Source organism: Gordionus sp. m RMFG-2023, chromosome 1 (assembly GCF_954871325.1).
Source record: "Gordionus sp. m RMFG-2023 chromosome 1, tfGorSpeb1-WG-v2, whole genome shotgun sequence".
Lineage (NCBI taxonomy): Eukaryota > Metazoa > Nematomorpha > Gordioida > Chordodea > Parachordodidae > Gordionus > Gordionus sp. m RMFG-2023.
The window spans coordinates 43,709,921-43,734,411 of NC_088775.1; the positions used below are offsets into that span (position 1 = coordinate 43,709,921).

Below are 24,491 nucleotides of genomic sequence, written 5' to 3' on the forward strand. Positions count from 1 at the left end.
AATTTTTATTAGCTTAAAATGATATTTATGAAAATAGTCAAATTTGCGATGGGGGGGGGGGAATTTCCCCTTTCCCCCCCATTGGTTACGCGCCTGTCCTAAGAGAAAGAACAATAATATGGGTAATTTATATTTTTTAATTTTTTGATAAATTTTAAATAGATGAATATAGGGACCTAATTAAATTTGAAAAAGAAAAATCATTATTAACATTGGAATTGTTTAAAATAAATCAACTGAATATGGAATATGTCTAATGTTGAAAGAAAAATTAGATGATTGTACAAAACAGGAAAAAAATGAATTAACAACTAGAATATTTGATGTTATAAAAGATTTTAATTGAATAAAATTATTTTGTATATATTTATTTTATTTGAAATAGATATTTTTTATGTATTTATTTTATTTGAAATAAATAATTTGTGAAATACATTGAATGATATAATTATTCCCAAAAGTCCTATATTAATTAAGCTTGTGAGTTTGGTAATCAATAATATCTAAAAATATATTATTTATAATGAAGGATCTTCTGTTGAATCTGGTAGTTAATATTATAAATGTCCTAAGAGAAAGTTTAATGACACTGGTAATTTATGTTTATTTGCTTTATAAAAATATTTTAAATAGATGAATTTAGAACATCTATATAACTTTTTTAGTGACATATTCCTACAAATATATTTAATGAGTTTAGACTATATTAATAATAACTTTATTTTTATTATAATATATATAAAATACAAAACAAGATATTTATATAAAATATAAGACAAGATTTTTATATAAAATACAAAATAAATATCTATAATATGGGATTTTTATATAAATATAAGCATAATAAATTTCTATTAAACTTTGCAATATTTGTTGCTGATTTAATTGATTGTGGTTTAAATAAATTTTCAGGGGGTGATTTTATTTTAGGATTAAAAGAAATAAATCTTTCCTTATCAATAATTATATTATGTAGTAATGTGCATGTTTTTATGCTTTCTTTTATTAATATTAAGATTATTAAATCTTCTACTCTTCAACATCATTCTGTAAAAAAATATTAATTTGAGGATGGCTACCATTTTGAATTAATATAAAGTAGTATCCGCAGTAAACTGTGCCGGCTTTAACAATCGCTTTGCAAAATCGCTGCGATCCATCAGCTGATCGATCGCAGCGATATCGCGTCTAAATAGCGATCGCACTATGAATTCAGGGTTAGTATTTAAATCAAAAGAAATGATATAAAATAAACTTGCATCATATTTAATAAATTGGATGAAAAATAGAATTTAAGAAGAAAGGCAAAGTGTCAATTTTAAAATTTCATTTTTTTCGATTATGAATTGATGGACAATTTAGTCAAGAATTGTTTATCAAAAAAATTTCAAATGAAAAATAAAAATTGAATATTTTAAATATATTTATTCAAATAATAGGCTTATTCAATAAGCATAACCTGGCAATCTCATTTTCAGCCTTTGTCAAGCGCATTTTTAGCACAACAAATTTTATTTGGCCGTGACTGCTACTAACGCCCGTGATATTTAGTGAAAAACTAAATATTACACCTGCAATATTTAGTGAAATACTAAATATCACATCCTCGTTTATTAAAGCTCAAAACTGATATACCCTTATATTTAAAAGATGTGTTTAATTCTTCCATTTTTTAATAATTATAATTTTTATTTACTTGTGCAAATCTACTAAGGTAATATTTTATATTAATAATCTAAAAGTATTTTTAGATCTTAAGGAGAATATGAACTTAGCCATATTTTCAAATATCAATATCATTCAAAATAATTTTAGCTGAATTCTGCAAATGAATCAAAATAATTTTAGCTGAATTCTGCAAATGAAAAATGATAGCCCAGCCCAATTTTTAAAATCAAGCATGGTCCAGATCTGTAATTCTGATATCTCTAATAAAACTAAGATGACATAAATTTAGGAAGCTTGGAAGGATTAAGAAATAACTAATATAAAGTAAAGATATACCTTTTTTAAAGGTTACAATGACATTCAAGAGGACCTACTTATTAACCTAAGTTTATAAAATTGAAAGAGTTACATATGCACGACCCAATCCCCTATAGCAAACAATTCAAATTGAAAAACTAAACAATATGAATATGGGTTTATAAATGCAATAAATACTTTTTGATTATGCTCATTAATTGTAACCATATTTAATATGAAAAATATAAATAAAAAAGGTTCCTAAAAATACATTCACTAGTTTTATATGGTACAATTTTTTGATGAATTTTGACATAAAATTTATTTTTAGTTTTATCATCTGCAAATTGAAAAATAATTTGAACCCAAGTTTTTTTTAAGGCACCCTAATATTCAATCAAAAAATATTAATTTATAAAATTTTAATTGCCTTGTAATAATCTCAAAGACTCTATTTTTTTTAATAAATAAGAATTAAAAACTTTTTTTATATTTAGTTTCTTAGATTTTAAGCCTCCTGCAACTTCTAAGGCATTAATTTGTTTTTTTTGTTCAAATTTTATTTATGATACATGGGGAAATACAGATATTTAAATTTAATAACTATGACCAATAGTTAAAACTGATAATTATCCTTCTAAAATTTAATAATATATTATTCTAACTGATAATAAAATTTTTCTTTACTTTTCATAAAATAATTTAAAATGATAAATACAGAAAAATACTTAATCATTTATAGCATGTAGGAAGGAGGGGGGGGGGCTATACATACTCTAGTTGTATAAAAAATGTTATTCCATATTTTTTTTGCACGGATCTTTTAGCTTAATATTTGTAGGTAAAGTATATATCTGCAAAATAATTTTTAAGTTTGTTTTATTATTCAGCAGTTATAATGGTTTTTTGGAGCTTGGGATTGCATAGACCCACCCATAGGCTTAGCCAGGATTTTCAGACCCCATTTGGGGGGGGGGGGGGCTTCGGCCCGCTTTTTCCCGGTCTTCGGCCAGGTTACCTTACTCTATATATAGTCATAAAATATTTTTACAAGATAGGAGGTTAATTTTAATAAAAAAAATAATCCTGGAGCAAATATGAAATATATTTTTATTAGTTTATATGAAATATATTTTTATTAGTTTATATGAAATATATTTTTATTAGTTTATATAAAATAGAATAAATTACTTGTATATACATTAACATTAAAGCATGGTAATCTTCTTTATCTTTAATAGCACGTTAGTCATAGACCTGCCCAAATGTGAGCGTACGTGAATTATATGAAGGCCCATCCTTCATTTAATTATGCCGATTTTTTTACTCAAGAATACCAACAAACTTTGTAACCCAGAAGTGAAAGTAAAAAAAAGGGTGAGACTACATCCCAGCTATTTGTAATGTTAGTAATGAGTATATCAAAGGAAAGGAAAGAATATAAGAATAGAAAAAGTTCCTTCTTCCAGAAAAAATTAATTATTTATTTATAAATTTATTTGTGAAAATTAAAACTTATATAATTGTTTATTTTTATTTTTTTTAGAAAATTAGTAGTAAAGCATGGTATATTTATAGTAATGAAAAGAAAAAACGTGTTTTGGAAAAAGTAGGTTTTTTTATATAAAAAATAAATAAATAGCATTCTAAATTTGAAAAAAACTTTTTTATTTATTTATTTTTATTGTTTATTTTTAAATTCAAATTTAAGAAATAGAAATTTTTTGGTAAAGTAAAAAAAAATTAAAAGATGGAGGATAAATTTAAAATTTAAAAAAATAAAAATTTTTAAGAAAAATGGAGGATACATTAAGGTAATAAAAAGATGGAGGAAAAAATATAGTATTAGAGATAAAAGGTTATTAAAAATAATATGTAAATTTTTATAATATGGGAGAAGGTAAAATAAAGAGAGTAATAAAATTAAAAATATATTTTTTTTTTTTCTTATTTGTGTCCTTAATGAATATTTGTAGAAAGACATCATTTAATGTAAGATTTGGTTCCAATTTTTATGTTTAAGTCCATAATCACCAATAATTTTAGATAATTCCAAAATTCCCATAAGAGTTTCCTAAATCAGTCACTTAATCAAATTTATTCCAAACAAGTATAAGAAATTTATTTATAAAAAGTAAGTAAACATATAGTTGATATTCCTCTATTATATAGAATTAGTTACAAATAACTAGGAAAAATTTTACTTTTACAAACATATTTGAAAGTTAGAAAATATATTACAGTTAAAATTTTAACAAATTTTACTAATCAATGCTCTTGATAATAAATATAGCAACAATTTTCATTCAATTATTTAACGCCATCTATTTATTTTTAATAATAAATAATATTAAAAATTAATCTTCATATTGTTCATCCCACAATGTCTTTAAAATATATTTTCTTATGTCCTTATCAATATTATATAGTTTTCTGTAAAATATATATTTCGCTATATTAGTAAAAATTACTTGATTGTCATATGATATTTAATAAAATTAGATATAGTGTAAATCTACGACATATAATATTCCACTGTTTGTATTGTGCTTTAATTTTTTTATTTAATTTATGATTTAATTTTATCAATAGTTTTATAATTATATTTTTCTTTTATTAAGATAAATAAATATAAATTACTCACTTTATAAAAAATTAAATTTGTTATATAATATTATTTAGTAATTTTATGGATCTATTATTAATCATTATAATTCATTTCACTTTTGTCTTAAGACTTATCTTTGGCTTATATTCCATTTCTTAGAAAACATTTTTGGTTCACTTTATATATATATATATGCTTTTTTCCAAAAATGTATAAATTATGATGAATAGTTTTATAAAAAATATCTTACATTCTTTCTTTCAAATTATTGTTTAAGTTATATGCATACATTTTTGGGGGTAAAGAAGTGGGGGGGGGGGGAGGGGGGGGACTAAGGGTAAATTTTTTATTAGCTTAAAATGATATTCACAAAAAGTTATAAATTTCTGAAGCTGGCTACGCCTATGGACCCACCTAATCATGCCCATTATGCGGGTTTTCCACCTGATTTAAAAAGTTAAACAATAAATATTTTTAATAAATATTTATAAATGAATTGATAATATATTATTTACATGATAAAAATAGGCTACAAATATACTTTTATGCACTAATAAAATTATTTTACTACATACTACTTTTTATTAAAATATAAAAAATGCCTCAGGCATATATGTTTATAAATGAATTGATAATATATTATTTCAGGATAAAACTATACTATAACGATAATTTAAATTACATATATATATACAACCAATAAATTTATTTATTTCAGGAATAATAAATAATAGGCCTATTCAAAAACGAATTCGAATCGAATGCATTATTCATATTCGATTCGAATTATTCGAATTAATTTTTTTAATAAAATAAATCATGCTCAAATATATTGATAAATTTTTTTATTACAAATTAGATTTTAAACAGAAAAAATTATAATAATATGTAGTCAATAATCTGATAATAAATAATATATAATCAAGTTATAAACAAAATTAAAATGCATATTATTAATTTAATTTATAATTTAAGCCAATTTTTAAGGCAAAGAGTTTTTCTTATATTTTCTTCCTTATATGACATGCGGTTTTTTGACAAAAAATTAGTTTCAACTGAGAAAAGCCTTTTACAAGCAGTTGAAGTTCCTTGTATAGATAGATAATCCCTTGCCATTTTCGAGAGTATGGGGATGATATGCATTTGCCTTCCACCACATTAATGGATCAGTAGTATTACTCTTTGCTCTTGGTTCACTCAGAGAAAAATCTATTTTACAGTTGAATATTATTTTGTTTAAAAACAATGTCTAGCATGTTTTGTTGAATTTTATCCTTATTTGTTTGACAATTATAATTATGAGCTTATAAAATAATATCATATTTAAATGGGGGTAAATTAAATACCTGTATATCTATTGTAAATCTCTTTAAATTTGTCCATTATCTTGGATATATCAATATCATAATCAACAGATATTGATTTAAAATATTCTACTTTAAGGGATCTAATATTGTGGTTATTATTGCATAATCGGCAGTTAAATTATAATAGCCCAACAATTTATCACATGCTACTTTGAAACTATTGTTAAAGGATTTATGGAAACCAGGTTATCATTTTTTAGATGCACAAGAATTAAAATATAATAAGGTATAACCAAATTATAAGTAGGATAATTTTCCCCACACACCATATTTGTAGTTTCATATAAAGGCAATAGGATAGCTTTAATTTTTATAAGATCTCCCATTCTTCCTATATGTTATCAAAGTATTATTTTATTACCTAATTATAAATTTTAGTTTACCTCTGATATTTGTTTTTCTTGAAGAATTATAATATTAGTTATTACTTCATTAACTTATTTTGTTATAGCAGGCTTTAACAATAAGCCCCTTTCAATCATTTGGTAGGTGCTATTCCACCTTATTTCACAATCTAATTTTGGTTTTAAAAAATTTAGGGGAGGGTGTAGGGAACTACATATATTTTTTAATAAATTTAATTTTTTAGGGGAATTACGAATCATTCTAATAATGTTTCTTAGTTTTAGAATTGAAGGATCTATAAATTTTAAAATTTCTTTTTATATTAAATTAATTACATGGGCAAAGCATCGGATGTTCCCTATTTTTATTAATGGATATTTTAAATAAAATGTATCAATAAATGTTTTTTTTATTAATTGCATTATCTAAAGTTATATAAAAATTTTAATTCTCTAAATTATAATTTTTAATTATTTTGACAAAGGCTTTAAATATATTTTCACCTGAATATGTTTCATTTATTGGACTGACATCCAAAATTATGCTATTTATTTTAAAATTATCTTCAATCAAATGGGCTGTTAGCCCTAAAAAAGGAACCTGTGTTGGGCTAGTCCAAATGTCAGATGAAAAATTAATCTGACTTTTATTTTTAGATATTATTTCCTTTACCAACTGTTCTTTTTCTGCAAATGTATTATACATGTGCAATTTAAGAGTATTGGAGCATATTGATTTTACAGAACAATCAAGATCACTTATAAAATTTTTAAAATCATTTGAATTAATAATTTTAAAAGATATATTATTATTTATAAATAATTTTAATAAATTATCCTTAAAATTATATTTTTTTGAAGAATTTGTGTAGACTTTAAAAAATGTCAATTTTATTATTTTTTTACTAAGGTGTGAATGAAACCTATTATAATGATTAATAAGAGGAGATGTTGTTTTGCCTTTACATTTTATAATACTCTTGCAATGATTGCAAACAGCCTTTTCACCGTCCTTAAGGATTTGATATTGATTCCATATGATTGCTCTCTTTTATGAGGGAATTTTCTTATCTTTAACATCAAGCATAATTTCATCAGAAGCATTCTCCTCTAACATAATTAGGCTAGCTAACAATAATTATTGTAGAGATGTAATATATTTTTATATACCTCTGGGTGTGTGTAATTTTTAATATAATTTATTATGAGATTCAAAAAATAAACTTTTCGTGAGATTCAAAAAATGTGGCAAATAAATTTTTTTTTAATTTGTGCTAGAATTTTTATAAACACAAACATCACCTGTCAGATTGGTTGGTCAACAAATAGAAATGACAAATGTTAGATTTATTAAATAATTTATTAAATATTACGAATAATTCGTTTTATTCGAATCGAATTATTTTTGAATAGGCCTAATAAATAATGAATGATTTGTCATTTAAAAAAACAAATATATTTGTTTGAAGCAATGTAGCAGCACAGGAAATCTCAATATTTGTAGCCCTGTGCCATTGCAACCCATTTTATTTTTCGCAATGTAAACTATTGTGTTATCTCCTATGAATCCGCTAAAGAAGTTGATGTTTTCTTGAAGCATAAAAGATATCAGAACAGTCCAGATCATTTCATGAAGTTGCTAAGACATCTATAATAATATTTAGAATAGATTCTATAAGTTGTTAATAATAAAATACCTGAAAAAACAGTTTCATCACTTATAATTGGATCAATTTTATCTACCTCATCTTGGTGTCAACAGATTTTTTACAATAATGATTAAAAATATAGTTCATTGCATAACTTAATATAGAATTAAAGTTTCTCATCATGAAGTAAGATATTTGTTTATTATATTATAAAATCTATTAACTAAGCCAAAAATTAGCTTATAAAATTTATAGCATTTGGAATGAATTCAACTGAAAAATTATTTAGAATAGCATAAAATATCTTCATGTCATGTTTAATTATTAGATTTTAAAAAAATTGTTTACCTTTGTATCTGGTTGTGCCTTCCATAGCAGTAAATTTATGGAAGTAGAAAAGTGGAATCAAAAAATATTTTGCTTTAACCAGTGAATACCTATTTAAATTTGAATGCCGAGTTAATTTTAATTATGAAACATTACCCAGAGAATATTTAAATTCAATATATAAAAAATATATTGTGAATTGGTTAATTATTGAAATATAAACATAATGCATATTTCAATAACTTTAAAAATAAATTTTTAAAATGGATGATTTTAATTAAATATTGCGGGCACATGGTGTTAAGCATATTTAATAAACGAGACGAGGGTGTGATATTTAGTTTTTTCACTAAATATCACGGGCGTTAGTAGTAGTCATGGCCATTTTTTATTTTAACTAAACGTATTAAACACAAAACTTGATTTTTTACTTTTTTAAAAAGATCGATATGGTAACTATGCTAAATTTAAATACAAGAATTAAAGTAGAATCTTCCATATCCAAAAACATCATGGACATAAAAAAATAATAGTTTTAAAAAAGAAGCAATTAAAATAAAATACATAATACATTGTTACATAAAATACTCATAATATAATTAAAACAATGTCTGATATATTCAAATTACTTGCATCTGATATAAGAATTGCATATAATCTGATATAAGAATTGCAATCAGACATTGTTATAATTATATTATGAGTATTTTATGTAGCAATGTATTATGTATTTTAAAGCTAAACTTATAATTAAAATTTAATTAGCTAATTTGATATACAATTTCTTAATATTATTGAACTTTATAAATATGATTACTTAAGATTAATCTTAATGATTAAGAATATTTCTTATGCATTTTCTCAATATAACTTATGATTACTTAATAATTTTAATGATTAAGAATATTTCTTATGCATTTCCTCAATATCTTATGCTATTTCTTAATATATAAGAATTTACTTATGCAATTTTCTTAATCTAACTTATAAATAAAATTAATTATGATTGAGTCATAGGATTTGATTTTATTTATAAATTTGTATTTTCTGTTATAATATGTGGTATCATTTTGTGTATAATCTTTTATGTATAAATATCCATCATGATACAAACACAAATTCCCTTTTGATGTTGGAATATATTGTATATCTAAAAATTACAGTGTCAAAATATATTTATAATCAAATTATGTAAAAGTTATAATATAATTTATTTACTTGAATTTTCACTGTTGGAATTACGTAATTTTAATAAGATTTCTGCATTATTATGTCTTCCAAGTCTATAATAAATATGATTTTAAAAAATATATGTAATCTACTTGTAAAAGTAGGTCGAATGTTAGCGTGGTTAAATGGGAAATGTTGTGTATTGGCTTCATTTGTTAATATATCTAAAAATATGATTAATAATTTATACAAATATTTTTGTTACTTGAAACTGAAGGATAAAAGTTATTTCTAATAATTGGTTGTATTTCTTATGGTTGTAATTTTTGGGGCTGTACCTGTTGTGGTTGTATTAGCTTGTTTATTCAAAAATAATTATTTTATTAGTTAATTATTGATTACTAGATGAGCTACTGGGTATATTAGTATTCTGATCATTACAAGATATACATTTAGAATCTTTACCTAAATTAATGTAAGTAATCTTAGTATTAAATATACCTTCAGCTGTTAGATGATTTTGTGTCACTTCAAATAAACTACCTACTAACTTACCTCTGCCTTTACAATCTCTACTTCTGCAGCGGTAATATACTGTAGGCTCAGCTATTCTATGTATGGTATATTAAAATAGGTTATAGCAGAGTATATCCTTACGTTTATTAGATTTGATATATTTGATTGGGTTGTCTAAAAAAAAATTTTTTTAAAAAATCAAATTAAATTTAATATAATATATCATACTTTGCAATGATTCATTTCTTCTTTTAACAAATAGTCTTAAATTATCAGCTACTACAGTATTAAGCATAATGTTTTATATGATTTTAATTTACCGCGATTAAATAGAATAGAGCAATCAGAAATAAATGGACCAAATTTACTATCAAATGACTTTATGATCACGAATTTTCGCATGTATCCATTTAATTCAACAAAAAGGTAAAAAAAAATTATAATCACTATATATTTTGGGTGGAAAATTTGAAGTGACAGAACTGTATTGTATGGGTTAAATCAGGCAAATATTTTTTTATTTTAATCATATTTATTTACAGATTCTATGAACCGTATATCTCAATATTAATAGTAATCATAACTTCCACTAAAGAAATTAAACTTAAGATCAGCCATCACCCACCATTAAAGTAATTAAATTACACTGTAGTTCTCTCTCGGGTATAGGCTCTTTTTTTGCCCCATTCCTTTTTAATTAGCCTATAGAGGTTTAAGCAATATTTTTCGGAATGTTGTGACTTGCCCACAAACGGGTAGAGGGCTCCTCATATTTTTACTTACCCATATTAAACTGATCATAGTTAGGCAAATTGTATTAAAATGATAGAATTTTTTTTAAATATAATAATTATTATTTTAAAACATATTTAATGGTTATTTTATAGTATATGGAAGGCAAATAAATATATTGAGTCCAACAGATAAATACTTCACATTTATTTATATTGAATTATAATAAATCCACTTTTTATATAATAGTTATTTGAGTGAACACATACAATTTGATCGTATTCATTTTTTTAACGTTGAATGCAGTGGCGTAGCTAGAAATTTTTCTTAGAGGGGGTCCATACATATAAAAGTCTGGGGGCTTCGCCCCCAGACCCCCTTTAACGGGCCTTCGGCCCTTTTGCCCGGCCTACGGCCGGGTTATCTTACATAACCATATCTTCGATAATATATAATAAATATATTTTTTAAATGCATCAATAATATGTTATTATAATTGAGTAGGTTATTCACAATGACTTTATAATAATACTACCCAGAATAATTTCAATAGTAATATAATATCCTTTCACAAACATCAAAACCAAAAAATATAAATATTAATGGTATTTATTTGATATAAAGTCACTTTTAAGTCTTTTGAACGTACAATCTAAAAAAAAAATTTTGCTCTGGGAGGGGTCCAAACCCGAAAACTACCCCGATAGCTACGCCACTGGTTGAATGTGAAAGTATTTAATTTCTTAATGAACGTTGAAGCCGAACTAATCTTTTTTCCCAAAATGTCTATACTACCACAAATGTTACCTATACTTTAGAAATGACTAAGTACATTAGTTTATGATTTTTCCAAGCTTAGGCAAATTAGGACGTCCTGACCCTGAGTTAGCAAATCTTCGAAAGGCATGTTCAATTTGTGAGTTTTAAATAAATTTGAAAAAATTAAACCACTGTTCAAAAATTGATGTATGATTCTTCTCTCTTAAAACCCCATATATCATTTAACAAGTTTAATGGGTATGAGAAAGAAGAATCAAACGTTGCTCTGTGTAAATAAGATTTAGCACTAAACGTTGAGAACCTATTATAATTACCGAGCCTTTTAATGTAAGGACGTTATTTATTTATTTTTTTTTGCACAGTGAAGCACAATTATTTTAACTGTTCTATCTTAATAAAAATGTTTGATGATAGTCATATATCAACAATATATCTCAACTCTAGAAATATACTAAATTATATTCCTTTTAAAAATAACAGCACAGAGGAAGTATATTAATATATTTAATATCAACTGAAGGTATTTAATTTAGCTAAAAGATATTATTGAGAAGACAGTGAAGTATTATAATAATTTAACAAATAAAAATAATTATACTCAGGTTTGAATGCATTTAATATTGAAATCTAATGAATTTTAATTTCAGGAAAATGCTCATTTAATTTTAAGATTACCATTGAATCAAAGTAATAGTATTCCTGAAGAGCGAATCAATTTAAAGTTTAGAGGTAAATTTATTTATTTTGAATAATGTTGTTAAACAGCTAACTCAATATTTTAGCCAGAAAAATAGATGTCCAAACCTTTGTTTCATTTATGAGCAAAACCTCTAAACTTGCATAATATTTTTCTTAATAAAATATTGAGTTAGCCGTTTTTAAAAATGACTCAAATCAAGCTGTTTAACAACAATAATTTTGAACAATATTTTTAACTTTTATAGCTAAACTCTTTATGTACAAATGGGATCCCAGTATTGTCACAGAAGCTGTCAATTTTGGTAATATTTTTTTTGCATTGCTATAATATATATTTTTTCAACTATTATATTTATTTAGAATTGGAGAATTATTTTGATCTAGTAGGGGGGGGAGGGAGTAAATTTTAGAAGGGGATGATATAAAATTATAGGGGAGATAATATTGTCTTGAGAGAGGTGGAGGGGTGCAGAAGTTGCTGTCCTAAATAGTTATATAGGTTATTACAAGATAAAGAATTTATTAATCACACTTTTAATATATGTTTTAGGTTTCATGCAAGTTTTTGTTTCTTATCTCCTAAAAGTGTAAATTTGGATAGGACTTTACTAATATTAATATGCTGCCAATATTAGCTTTTTAAGGAAAATTTTAAATTGGGTGAAAACTGATCTAATTATTTATTTTTAATTGGGAATTAATTTACAGAATATTTCTGATTTTCCGATAATCTTTTTACAAGTTTGATAATAAATTTATTGATCTTTAATAGTGGTTAAGGTTTTAAAAATAGTATAAAAACAACTAATCTACCCTCTTAAAAACACAATTTATAGTTTTATAGGAGAGTGCAAATCTCTCAAAGAATAAATTTTTAAGCAAGTGTCCTCTCACCCTTCAGTATGAAGATTATTTATACATGAGAATGAAAACTTGTAATTTATGCACATACCAATAAGTTACATGAATATAAAAAACTGTAGTCCTCTTGATTTTGATGCCAGCAAAATTATGGTATTCATACAAGAAACACATTAATGTTGGCAATATTGAGTAACCCTGATATACTTTCCAAAGGCTCCTAGACCTTTTGACCTGTATCTTCTTTTCATGCTAACCTTTTTTTAAACTTGTCTACATCTCGCACTCCATTCCATTCTAGCTATGGTCCATCTTAAAGTTTCTGAATATTAATTTTTCATCATCTTACATCAATTTTTGAGTTCTATATTTAAAAAAATATTTTACTATTTCCTTACTTTATTAATTCTCGTTCTCTTAACTGATTAACATATAACTCTTTTCACATATATTCTCCTAAAAATCACTTAGTTGGAAACTCTTGCTCTTTTTGAGTTATTTTAATATAACATCGACAAATGTACTCTATCCACATTTTTCTTTCTTTAATTAATATCTAGGATAATACAATAAAGAAGTTAGATGTAGTTTCCATCTCTCACAGAATTGACATGTTCTATATTTAAAAGTGTGTTCTTCAAATACCAGCATTTCTATTAACCTATAAATACCAAAAAATCTTTATGCATTGATAAACATTACATACATAGACATCTATCACCTTGTAACATTCATTTACCATTATGAAATATTTTTTCTTTGCATATCACGATAAATCTATGAATTTTCCATATTTACTAAAAAAAACTTTATGCATAATGATACATAAACATTACGAACATTCACTTCTATCCACTTGAGACACTCATCTACCATTATGAAATATTTTTTACTCACATACTTCGAAAAATCTATGTAAACTCTCCCGCAGAATGTTTATTGCATTCTATCTATTTTCTCTATTCTTGTGAGACATATTCGCCCCATGTTCCACAGCTTCTAGACTTTTCAGCCTATATTCATCATTGGCCATCAAATATATTTGTATTCATCTTTCATGCTCCATAACACTGATGTCAAAATGTTTTAGGAATCAGTGATCATAACTCAATATCCTCTCAATAAACAATCTTCTAAAATATTTAATATTTTTCTTAAGCTTTGTCTTTGCTTTTCATCAACCTTAACAGACCTTAATCGTGTTATTCTCATCTGCTTATATACATTAGTCACAACTTCTCGCATAATTGGATATATCTACGTTCAAGGTTCGAATGATATTTCTCATTTATTTATTCATATTATTTTATTAAGATCTAATCTTCTGACTATCACTTCTTTTGTTCTTCGCCCTAACCCTTATTTAATTAAAAATCAAAATTTTCAACAAATAACCATTTCCGTGGCTTTAACGATAACACCAATTCTTTATTCCCCTTAAAAAACACAAGCAGCTTATTGATATAACAAATATATTGTCTACTAAATATTCACTACAATTAGTTAATTCATTACCGCTAATTCTTTTTCTATTATTGAGTCATTTCTTTCCAGGAATACTAAACTATCTTAATAAAAATATAATGAGATTTTTCACTATAATCGATTACTTGTAATAAGGTTCATAAATCATAATCCTTCTTTAAAACCACCTGCCAAGGCTAATACAATATCTAGAGCATTGGCGGTTACATCAGGTCTCCCCTTTTTCTTTTGTCGTAGACCGATTAGGAAATATTCTGGGCTATACCCCACCCATATTTGATTTTGATTGTTAGTGTATTTTGGAGCGGATGTTTTTACAATTAGATGCCCTTCCTACCATCAATACCTTTTGGTAAATTTTACACCCCATCTAGATGACGGTGATTATATTCTAAACCCAGATCACAGGGAATCTTTTAAACCTCCATAGTCCGCCCGAAGACGTTGCCACTCTCTTGTCACGTTGAGGCTGGAGATAAGATTTTGTGGAAAATCTAGAATATTATTGAGACAAAGATAAAAATTCATCAGAGAATCTGGGTAGATTTCGTTCAATTTGCCTCCAAGATTTCATAAAACCAAACATTGAAGCCACTTCAAGACTCCTGCCGAAATATCTTTAAAAAAATGTTTCACTGCAAAACTTTAATCGATATCATTACCATACTCTTTGAGGCTCACTTCATTGCACTTAAAAAAAGATTGGTATCCGCCCAATCGCAATTAGCCCGATAATTAATAGGAGTCCCGCCAAAATAATTAAGCAATCAGATTAAAAATTTCCTAAGTTACAATTTAAAATCTAACCAACTTCCTTGAACTTGATTTACAGAACACTTTTAATAATATTTATCATGATGATTTTATTCCGGATTTCCTAAAACTATCCTAAATATGTGAACTTCGTCTAGATACTTTGAGCAAGGAATCCAGAAGAGAAACCCCCATAGCATAGGAGTTGTCAAAAATCATGAATTAAAAGGAATCGGTTTATTGATTTTATTTAAATCAATTTTTATAATAAAATAAAACTAATTTTAAATATGCTTAAGCAAATAACTCCTTAGGTAAAGTTATAAACATTTATTTTTATTATGTTTGCTATTCCTTTAATTCATTCTTAATATATAAAATAATGCATCTGAATTAAAGTAGCTGCAAAATGATGTGGAGAAAAATAGTGCGAAAAATGAAACTGACCGACAAAACTGCGGAAAAAATAGGGATAAAAAATTTCTGAAAAAAAACTTGAAGTAAAAATTATGGGAAAAAACTTAAAAATAAAAAACTGGATATTTTTTATATTATTAAAAAGAAAATAAATATAGTTTACATGAAACATACAGTATCTTTTGAATAAAGTAGAGAAAACATTTGTTTTATAGATTGAGTGGACGATATTCATATTTTTTAGCAATATTTTTTAATAATAGTTTCTTTTATTATATATTAGCTTAATAATTAAATTTTTTTTTAATTTTCTTCTAAAACCTGGGATTAAAATATTTGACCGAACTCGTAACAAATTTTAAACTAAAGACAGTCAAATTGATAGGGTCTAAAATAAAAAAATTGTAATTTCATTAAATTATTTTGACCTCTGAAAGGAAACATAAATTATTTTTAAAAAATCTTAATATAATAAAATTTATATTATCATAAAGACTTTAAAATATTTGAATTATTAGGATAGATTGCTATTAATTTACCTTTTTTATAAAGGATTTTATAAATTAAATTATTAAAATTATTTGTTTTCCAGATTCCTATTTATTTGGAGTATGTATAATTATTCCTATAAATCTATTTATAGTATTGCAAAACAAATGATGCAAGATATATTTGAAACAATCCATTTTATTTCACGTTAATTTAAAAATGAAAATAAAAAATTAAAACAATATAATTCACCTCCTGTCATGTCTATCGTAAGTTCTTAGGGGATTTTTATAATTAGCTTCCATATATGCGGATGCGGGTGGCCTACAATATCTAACCTATTATTCCAATCCTCGCAAATATTTGTGTGGTCTAGATATAATCTAACTTCGAATAAATTTCATGTGGATGGTGTAAAAAGAAGGTCTATATGTTTTAATGGACCCTATCTATTTTTCCATTAAAAGAACATTTGTCAAAATAAATTAGAATTTCCTTTTCTATTGACATTGATATGGATTTAAGATAGTTCATCCCCGGTGATACATTGTCGGGGTGGCCCAGTGGTGTATGATGTATGCTTGGAAACCGAAGGTCCCAGGTTCAATCCTGGTAAGAAATTAAAAATTTTCGGGGTTTTCTTCGATGACGGATGTATATAGACATATGATATGATAAATTTCTGAGCTGAGAAATGCCACCCCGGTCACCGACAGGCTTGGACAGCCTAGGGCTATAATACTTGTCCAATAAACCAAACAAGACGGCAAGCTGAACTCGTGGGTCATTACAGGATGATAACGATTTCTTGATCAGCGCTAGGGTAATGGTGACACCGGGAGCCGTTCAAGCTCAGTGTCCACCAATTTACAATTGACTTATAACGTTACTCCGGTGGGAGATCCATCGGGATTGATAATCCGGTGGGAGATCCATCGGGATTGATAATCCGGTGGGAGATCCATCGGGATTGATAATCCGGTGGGAGATCCATCGGGATTGATAATCCGATGGGAGATCAAGATTACAATGGAATCGATAAGAATACTCCTGTGGGATATCTGTCGATTGATACTTCGGTGTGACGAATACTACGGTGGGATATCTGTCGATATTTATACTTCGGTGTGAGATCAAGATACTTTGGCCTGATACTCCGGTGGGAGATCCAAATGGAATCGATCAGAAATATAGTTTAAATAAAAATAGATAGCATGAGTAATAAAGTGAAGAGAGATATTGAAGGAGCTTACCACCAGAAAAGGTGAAAGCTAAAAAAATGCCCTATGATACATCTCAATAAATGATAATCCATCAATCATTAATACAAATTGGCTAAATTGTTACGATTTTTCAATTCTTACCCTAATACTTGAATTTTGCGATGAGGGATTGCTATAGATGATAGAAGCATTCTTGGATGTCCACGTGTGGCCCTAGATAAATGACAAAATTAAAATATGTAATGTAATTACAAAATTAAAAACCTACCAAGTTTCGAAATCACCAATATTCTTGTGGGGTGTATTTCTAAATTATGTTCACCTTCTTTTTCTACTAAAATCCTAAAAACTTCTTCGTCCGTTAATTGTGTTTTTGTTGTGACAAGTAGTAAACCGCCGTTATAACAAATGATTTATATGATACGCGTAAACATATAACAGAATTTATCGTTTTGGTTGCAATTTATGGTTTCCATCTATATTACGTAAATTAAGGGAGTAAAATAATGAAAAGTTATATCTGTAATTATAAGTTCTCTTATTTTGGCAGGTAAGTATTTGTGTTTACATATCTCTTTTAGCCAAATCTTCTGATGGCATATATTTTAGAATATGACAATTTAGAAATTTCCACAGAATATATCATCGAGGAATTTGATAACACATATTTGTCCAGGTTTTTCATTAGTAGAGACAGATTTTATCAATTTATAGCCATTTTTTCGGTAAATGTTTATGTTTATTTTCCACAAAATGAGTCTCTGAGTAAAAATATTTCATGTAAGGGCATTTCTTGAATTGATAGAAAGTGTACTTATATCTTTCATATTCTTTTGTTTTATTATGTAGTAGTGTTGTTAAACGGCTCGTTTTGAGCCGATTTTCAAAAACGGCTAACTCAATGTTTTAGCCAGAAAAATATAGCCTAAGCCTTAAAAGTTCACTGATATATGTATAGACCCCTGTTCCTTCTATGAGCAAAATCTTCAGGCTTGCGTAATAGAATTCTAAGTGAAGTATTGAGTTAGTCGTTTTAAAAATTTAACAACACTATTATGTAGACGTTATTCATAAACCATCAAGAAAAAGTTTCAAAATTTTTTAAAATTTTATTCATGAATTTTTTAAGTAATCATTTTAATGTCCAAATCTGTTAATATTTCAATGAAATAATATATATTTTATTTCTAAAATAGTGTAAATTTACCCAGCAAAAAACCATTATTAAAAGACGATTTATAAGTAAAAAGTTTTAAGTTGCTATTGCCCACCTATTTTTCAAATATTTATTTTATCATCAGATAGAATAATATCCAATTAACAAATCATCTTCATAAAACTAGTTTATCCACTTTATTTAAAAGATAGGATTTTTTGTTGCATATTTTCTTTTTAATATTATTTATAGATCCATTAAAAAATTTTTTTTACAATTGCCTACTTATTTTTCAAACATTTATCTTATCAGATATGATAATATCCAATTTTAATTTTTCAATAAATAGTCATTTAAAAAATGGCTCCACTTAATTTGAAATTAGTACTTTTTGTTTCATGTTAATTATATATTTTTTATAATAAAAGGGATTTATTTTCCGCAATTTTTTATTTTTAAGTCTTTTTTCCGTGGTTGTTTTTCTTCCACAAGCATTATTTCCAGGTTATCAGTAAAATATAGAATAAAATTTAACAGTGCAGAAATACTCTAGAGATTTTTGGTACCTCCTTTAATTTTAAAAATTTTTAAATGGTTTTTATATGAGTTTCTTATTACCAAAAAACAATTTCGGGTATAACACAACATACAAAATTATTTTTAATAATAAAATTCATCAATTAATCAAAACTTTTATGCAAAATATAATCATGGTCAATATTACAGGGTTTCCCATTCAAAAAAGGAAAAGTCCCAATCAAAAAAGGAAAAGTTTCAATCATAAAAGGAAAAGGTCCGATCAAAAAAGGAAAAGAGTCAATCACAAAAGGAAAAAGCTCAAACAAAAAAGGAAAAGTGTCAATCAAAAAAGGAAAATTCTCAAAAAGAAAGGAAAATCCAATCAAAAAAGGAAAAGTGTCAAACAAAGAAGTAAAAGATTCAATCAAAAAAGAAAAAATGTCAAACAAAAAAGGAAAAGGTCCAATCAAAAAAAGGAAAATTCCCAAAAAGAAAGGAAAAGTGTCAATCAAAAAAGGAAAATTCCCATTCAAAAAAAGGAAATCGTAATTTTTTAAATTTTTTTAAAAAATATTATAAAATCTTCAATTTTTCTTAAATTTTTATTTATTTTTGTCATTCCTTCTTATTATATTTCTAACTTTTTGATATTTCTTTACTTTATTTATATCTTTTAATTTATTTTTCTTACTATATCTTTTCTCAATTTTTTTCATCTCATTTTTGATAATTCTTTTGTATTTTTAAAAATAATTTATAAATTTAGGTCCATTTTTTTAACAATTCACGTTTTTTTTCCATCATACAATATTCTTTTTATGATTTTTCCATTGTAATCTTTTACATACATTTCTAACCTTTTCAATCTCTTTAAGTCATTTTTAATCTTTATTTTTTTGAGCATTTCTCATTTTTTTTCTTCTCATTTTTGATAATTTTAAAAATGATTCTATTTTATTAATTTACATATCGTTTGGTATTACAGTTCAAACTTATTTAATTTTAAAAAGGTACATTATAACCAAACGATTAATTTAATTTAGCAATTGTTTAAATATAATTTTAAAAAATAATTATCAAAAATGAGAAGAAAAAAATTGAGAAATGCTCAAAAAATAAAGATTTGACTTAAAGAGATTGAAAAGGTTAGAAATGTATGTAAAAGATTACAATGAAAAAATCATAAAAAGAATATTGTATGTATCATGAAAAAAAATCGTAAAGAATGGTTAAAAAAATGAACCTAAATTTATAAATTATTTTTAAAAATACATCGAATAATTCAAAAAAAGAGAAGAAAAATAAATTGAGAGAAGATATAGTAAGAAAAATAAAAGTAAAGAAAGCAAAAGGTTAGAAATAAATTGAGAAAAGATACAGTAAGAAAAAAAACATAAAGAAATCGCAAAAATTTAGAAAGAAATTAAGAAGAACAAAAATTTAAAAAATTACGATTTTCCTTTTTTGATTAACACTTTTCCTTTCCTTTTGGGAATTTTCCTTTTTCGATTGACACTTTTCCTTTTTTGATTGGACCTTTTCCTTTTTTTTTGATTGAACCTTTTCCTTTTTTGATCGGACTTTTTTTTTTCTTTTTGGGAATTTTCCTTTTTTGTTTGGGCCTTTCCTTTTATGATTGACTCTTTTCCTTTTATGATTGACCCTTTTCCTTTTTTGATCGGACCTTTTTTCTTTATGATTGAAACTTTTCCTCTTTTGATTGGGACTTTTCCTTTTTTGAATGGGAAATCCTGTATGTTTTGAAAACAAAAACTAATCATGAATAAAATACAACAAAAAAGAAAAATGATTTAAATAATTTTGATTTTCATGACAACCCTAATCAGTATTCGGAATGAACAATCTCCTTAAATTAGATCTAAATATCTGGTCGCAGGGTGACAAACACTTGGAGGCCCCCTCAGAACTTCTCAAAGTTCATAAAAATAAAATCATTGAGTAACTTTCTTCGGAAATCGGCTTTATTTTTAATATAGATAAATGTAAAATATGTACCTCCAGCTCCATATTTCCTCTGGGCAGTGCAGGGCTGAAGTCGATTTGCCCAAATTCGTTGTTAAATTTTTGCAGCTCCCTTAACTGGTTGTCATTTCGTAAACTCGTTATTAATTAGAAGAGTTAATTAGTTCTCACAAATCTCGTGAAGTACAAATTAAATCCAATATTCTGAAATATTATGAATAAACATGACGATAATAAAATTGCTAAATACGGGCTAAAGTTTGGGTTGCCTCCTAGAATTAGTAATTAGTGATTCGGAATCTTTCAATTTTAAATCATTTACTACGGACTATTTTTAAATTTGAAAAATTGTAGTTTACCGGTTTTGTATTATAGCATATACAGATTAACTATACCTTGAATTTCGGACAATTTTCCCGCGATTCAAGTATATTAGGCGCATAGCAAGGATATTTTTACAGGGGGGGGGGGGGGTAATTATTTTTATATTAAAATAGTTTTTTGTAAAATTAAAATTTATTAGAACTTATTATAATGCAAAATTTATTACAACCAATCATATTTTAAAAAATGACCATTTCGAACACAAATTGGAAAATAAAAAAATATTTAAGAGCGGATATGTTATTGTTAAGAAATATTATAACTATAAACTGGTAAGTAAATAACAGTAAATTTTGAATTAAACATTATATGGTGATTTTAAAAGTAAATCAAAATATCATTCATAAATGGAAATATAATCTTCTATGTGCTTGCATCAATTTTTCAATGGATTGTTCTGTTTTGGGGATTAAATCTACATTTCTATTAAGCCCAATTAATCGATTTTCTGATGTCATACTTCTGAGATAAGTTTTTATTCTCCGTAATGAAGAAAAGATCGTCTCATTTATAATTGGTATTGTTGACAAAATAAACAGTAATCTTAATATATTTGGAAAAAGCACTAAAATGCATTTTAAAATATGCATTGCTTCCTTGGGTTTCTTGGAGGATGTTAATAATACCAAGATTTAAGTTCTAAAATTAATTTGCGTTCATATACATTTATATCCTCCGAATAAAATGTGATAGATATATAATTTTTCAACATCAAGATTTAATCCTCAAACGGATTTCTAAATATAATAGTATTTGTAAATTGGATGAAACCATTTGATGAATCACAAATGTTGATTGATATGGTATTCAAAATTGGAATAATAACGGTTATTTTTTAATAATACCCAATTGAGTCCACGTTAATACTGGAACAATTTGTTTGTCTAGGTGCAAGTCGAGGCTTGCGAATCGCAAGATCTATAATTTCGTTTTCGCCTCAACAATCACACAAATTTCGTGAAATTCTTGGTTGATATGAAATCTTAGTTTTCTAAGTTGTAATATAATTATAATAATGTTCGCGATTCTCATAACCTCAAACTCAATCAGATTCTTATCATTTTTTTGAAAATTATTGCATAACATTGTTGTGTAAATAAATAGTTTCTTAATATTCCAATGCAAATAAAATCGCTGTTCGCATTGAATCTAATCATGTATTTGCTTCCAATGATATATCTAGTTCAGGTTATTCTGATATTTCTTAATGGGCAATCAAAATAGGTTCTTCTAAATCCAAAAATGCTCTAATGCTTGATATATAAGACTCCATCTTGTCGGGCATGTTTTTTACGGTTTCTTTTTTCTTGTAGCACAAGAAGTCGCAGAAATAATTCTATTCAGCAAATTCGCTCGCTTTGGATATCTGAACATATACACTATAAATTTTTATTAATTTTAAATATTACTTCATTTTTAATAACATTGTCCTGTTTTATTTATTTTTTGCTTTTGATACCAGCCCGAAATATGAAATTGTGTTTATTTCTAGGTATTTACTTAAAATTTTTTCATAAATTATACATCTCCTTTTGATTGTCAAAAAATAATACCAGAATCAGAGCCAACCAAAACCTTATTAAATATTATTTTACTATAAACATATCTAAATTATCATAAATCATAGCCTTGAAGGAGTTACATGTGGACAATCTGGATGTGTTGACCATCGCCTTCCCCGAGTACTGCAGGCACAAAACGAAACCTGAGGATTTCAAACCTATTTGGTGTGAAGCCGAAAAATTGTGTGACTCCAAAAATCCCAAGGTCATATCGTTAGGTGTCAGCGATTTGAACAAAAGTCAACTGGAAACGCTTACTAGCTGGGCCAGAGTTATATTTAACGCCTCCTTATATAAATTTCATATTAATCACTTCTTCTTATTGTTATATTTGGAGGATTTTTAAAAGTTTTATTACCATCAAGCTACTTTTTGTAAAAAAAATTGAGATTATATTTTGAATTTATTTTAGGTTAAACCTTCTAGCAATCAAATCAACTCTATATTATCCTGTATTGTACCGGAAGACTTGACAAATTATGCCGACGAAAATGGAGTTGCTTTATTAACCCATAATGATAAATATAGTACATTTTTATATGATATTTTATTCAAAAGAAAATACATAAAATTATATTAAATAATATATTTTCATATGTTATTTATAATTTTAATATTTAATGAAAATATCTATCAAATAAATCTGTATTATGAAAACAGAAATTCTTTCGGACACAGATTTCCAAGACTGCATCAAACCATTAATTAAAGATTGTAGCAAATGGAAACCCAATTTTGTTTTGAGGTACGTTGTTTCGATTAAATGCAGAGAAGTTTTAAAAGAAAAGGGCTATATGATTAAAGCTATTAGACATTAATTTTTTAAACACAAACCAAAAAATTTAATTTAATTAAATATATCCCAAATCCATCCAAAATATTTTTCCCAATTTTAACAATTTATACTACATTGGACACTGTTCATCAGAATAAATTTTTTATATATACTATATGAATGAATATGAATACTCTATTTTTTTATATTGAATTTTTTTAATTGTATAGAGTTGTTACTTTATACAGTGTTATCTCATTGCTCCTGAATTATACTTTTACTTATCAAATTTTGAATTGTATGTTATCGCAATTTAAAATATAGTCACAATATAACTAAAATACCATTTTTAGGTCATTTTTTAGCCAAATTATTTTATAGCCATGATCACATCACGACCTTAAAGTTTAGATAACTTAAAATATTTATTGTTATATTGTTCCTTGAAACGAGATTAAAAATGTTTCAAATTGAGGTAATAAAATTTAGATATACTTTTTTTTGTTAGTATATCAGAATGTTATATTTTTTTAAATTTTCAATGCAATAGTTATCAACTTAATTGCATTGCATGTTATAATTGTATCATTTTAAATTATTATGACTTTGTTGTTATAATCGAAAAAAGTATTTATTAACAATAATAAAAAATTTAATTTTTTAAAATCATTTATAAATTGAAAGATAAGAAATGCACAAATTTTTGCAAAACAATATTTAAGCTCAA

The 24,491-nt window shown here is 25.6% G+C and overlaps 1 protein-coding gene across 1 annotated transcript; it reads left to right on the plus strand.

Moving 5' to 3' along the window:
- The first annotated feature begins 11,802 nt into the window (after positions 1-11,802).
- LOC135931923 (glutamate--cysteine ligase regulatory subunit-like) lies at positions 11,803-24,317 on the plus strand. Its single transcript, XM_065469242.1, has 7 exons — positions 11,803-11,948; positions 11,992-12,060; positions 12,106-12,187; positions 12,403-12,459; positions 23,055-23,260; positions 23,402-23,516; positions 23,650-24,317. Exons 1-7 carry the CDS (start codon positions 11,859-11,861, stop codon positions 23,805-23,807), a joined length of 777 nt encoding a protein of 258 aa, XP_065325314.1. The 5' UTR covers positions 11,803-11,858; the 3' UTR covers positions 23,808-24,317.
- The last annotated feature ends 174 nt before the right edge of the window (positions 24,318-24,491 follow it).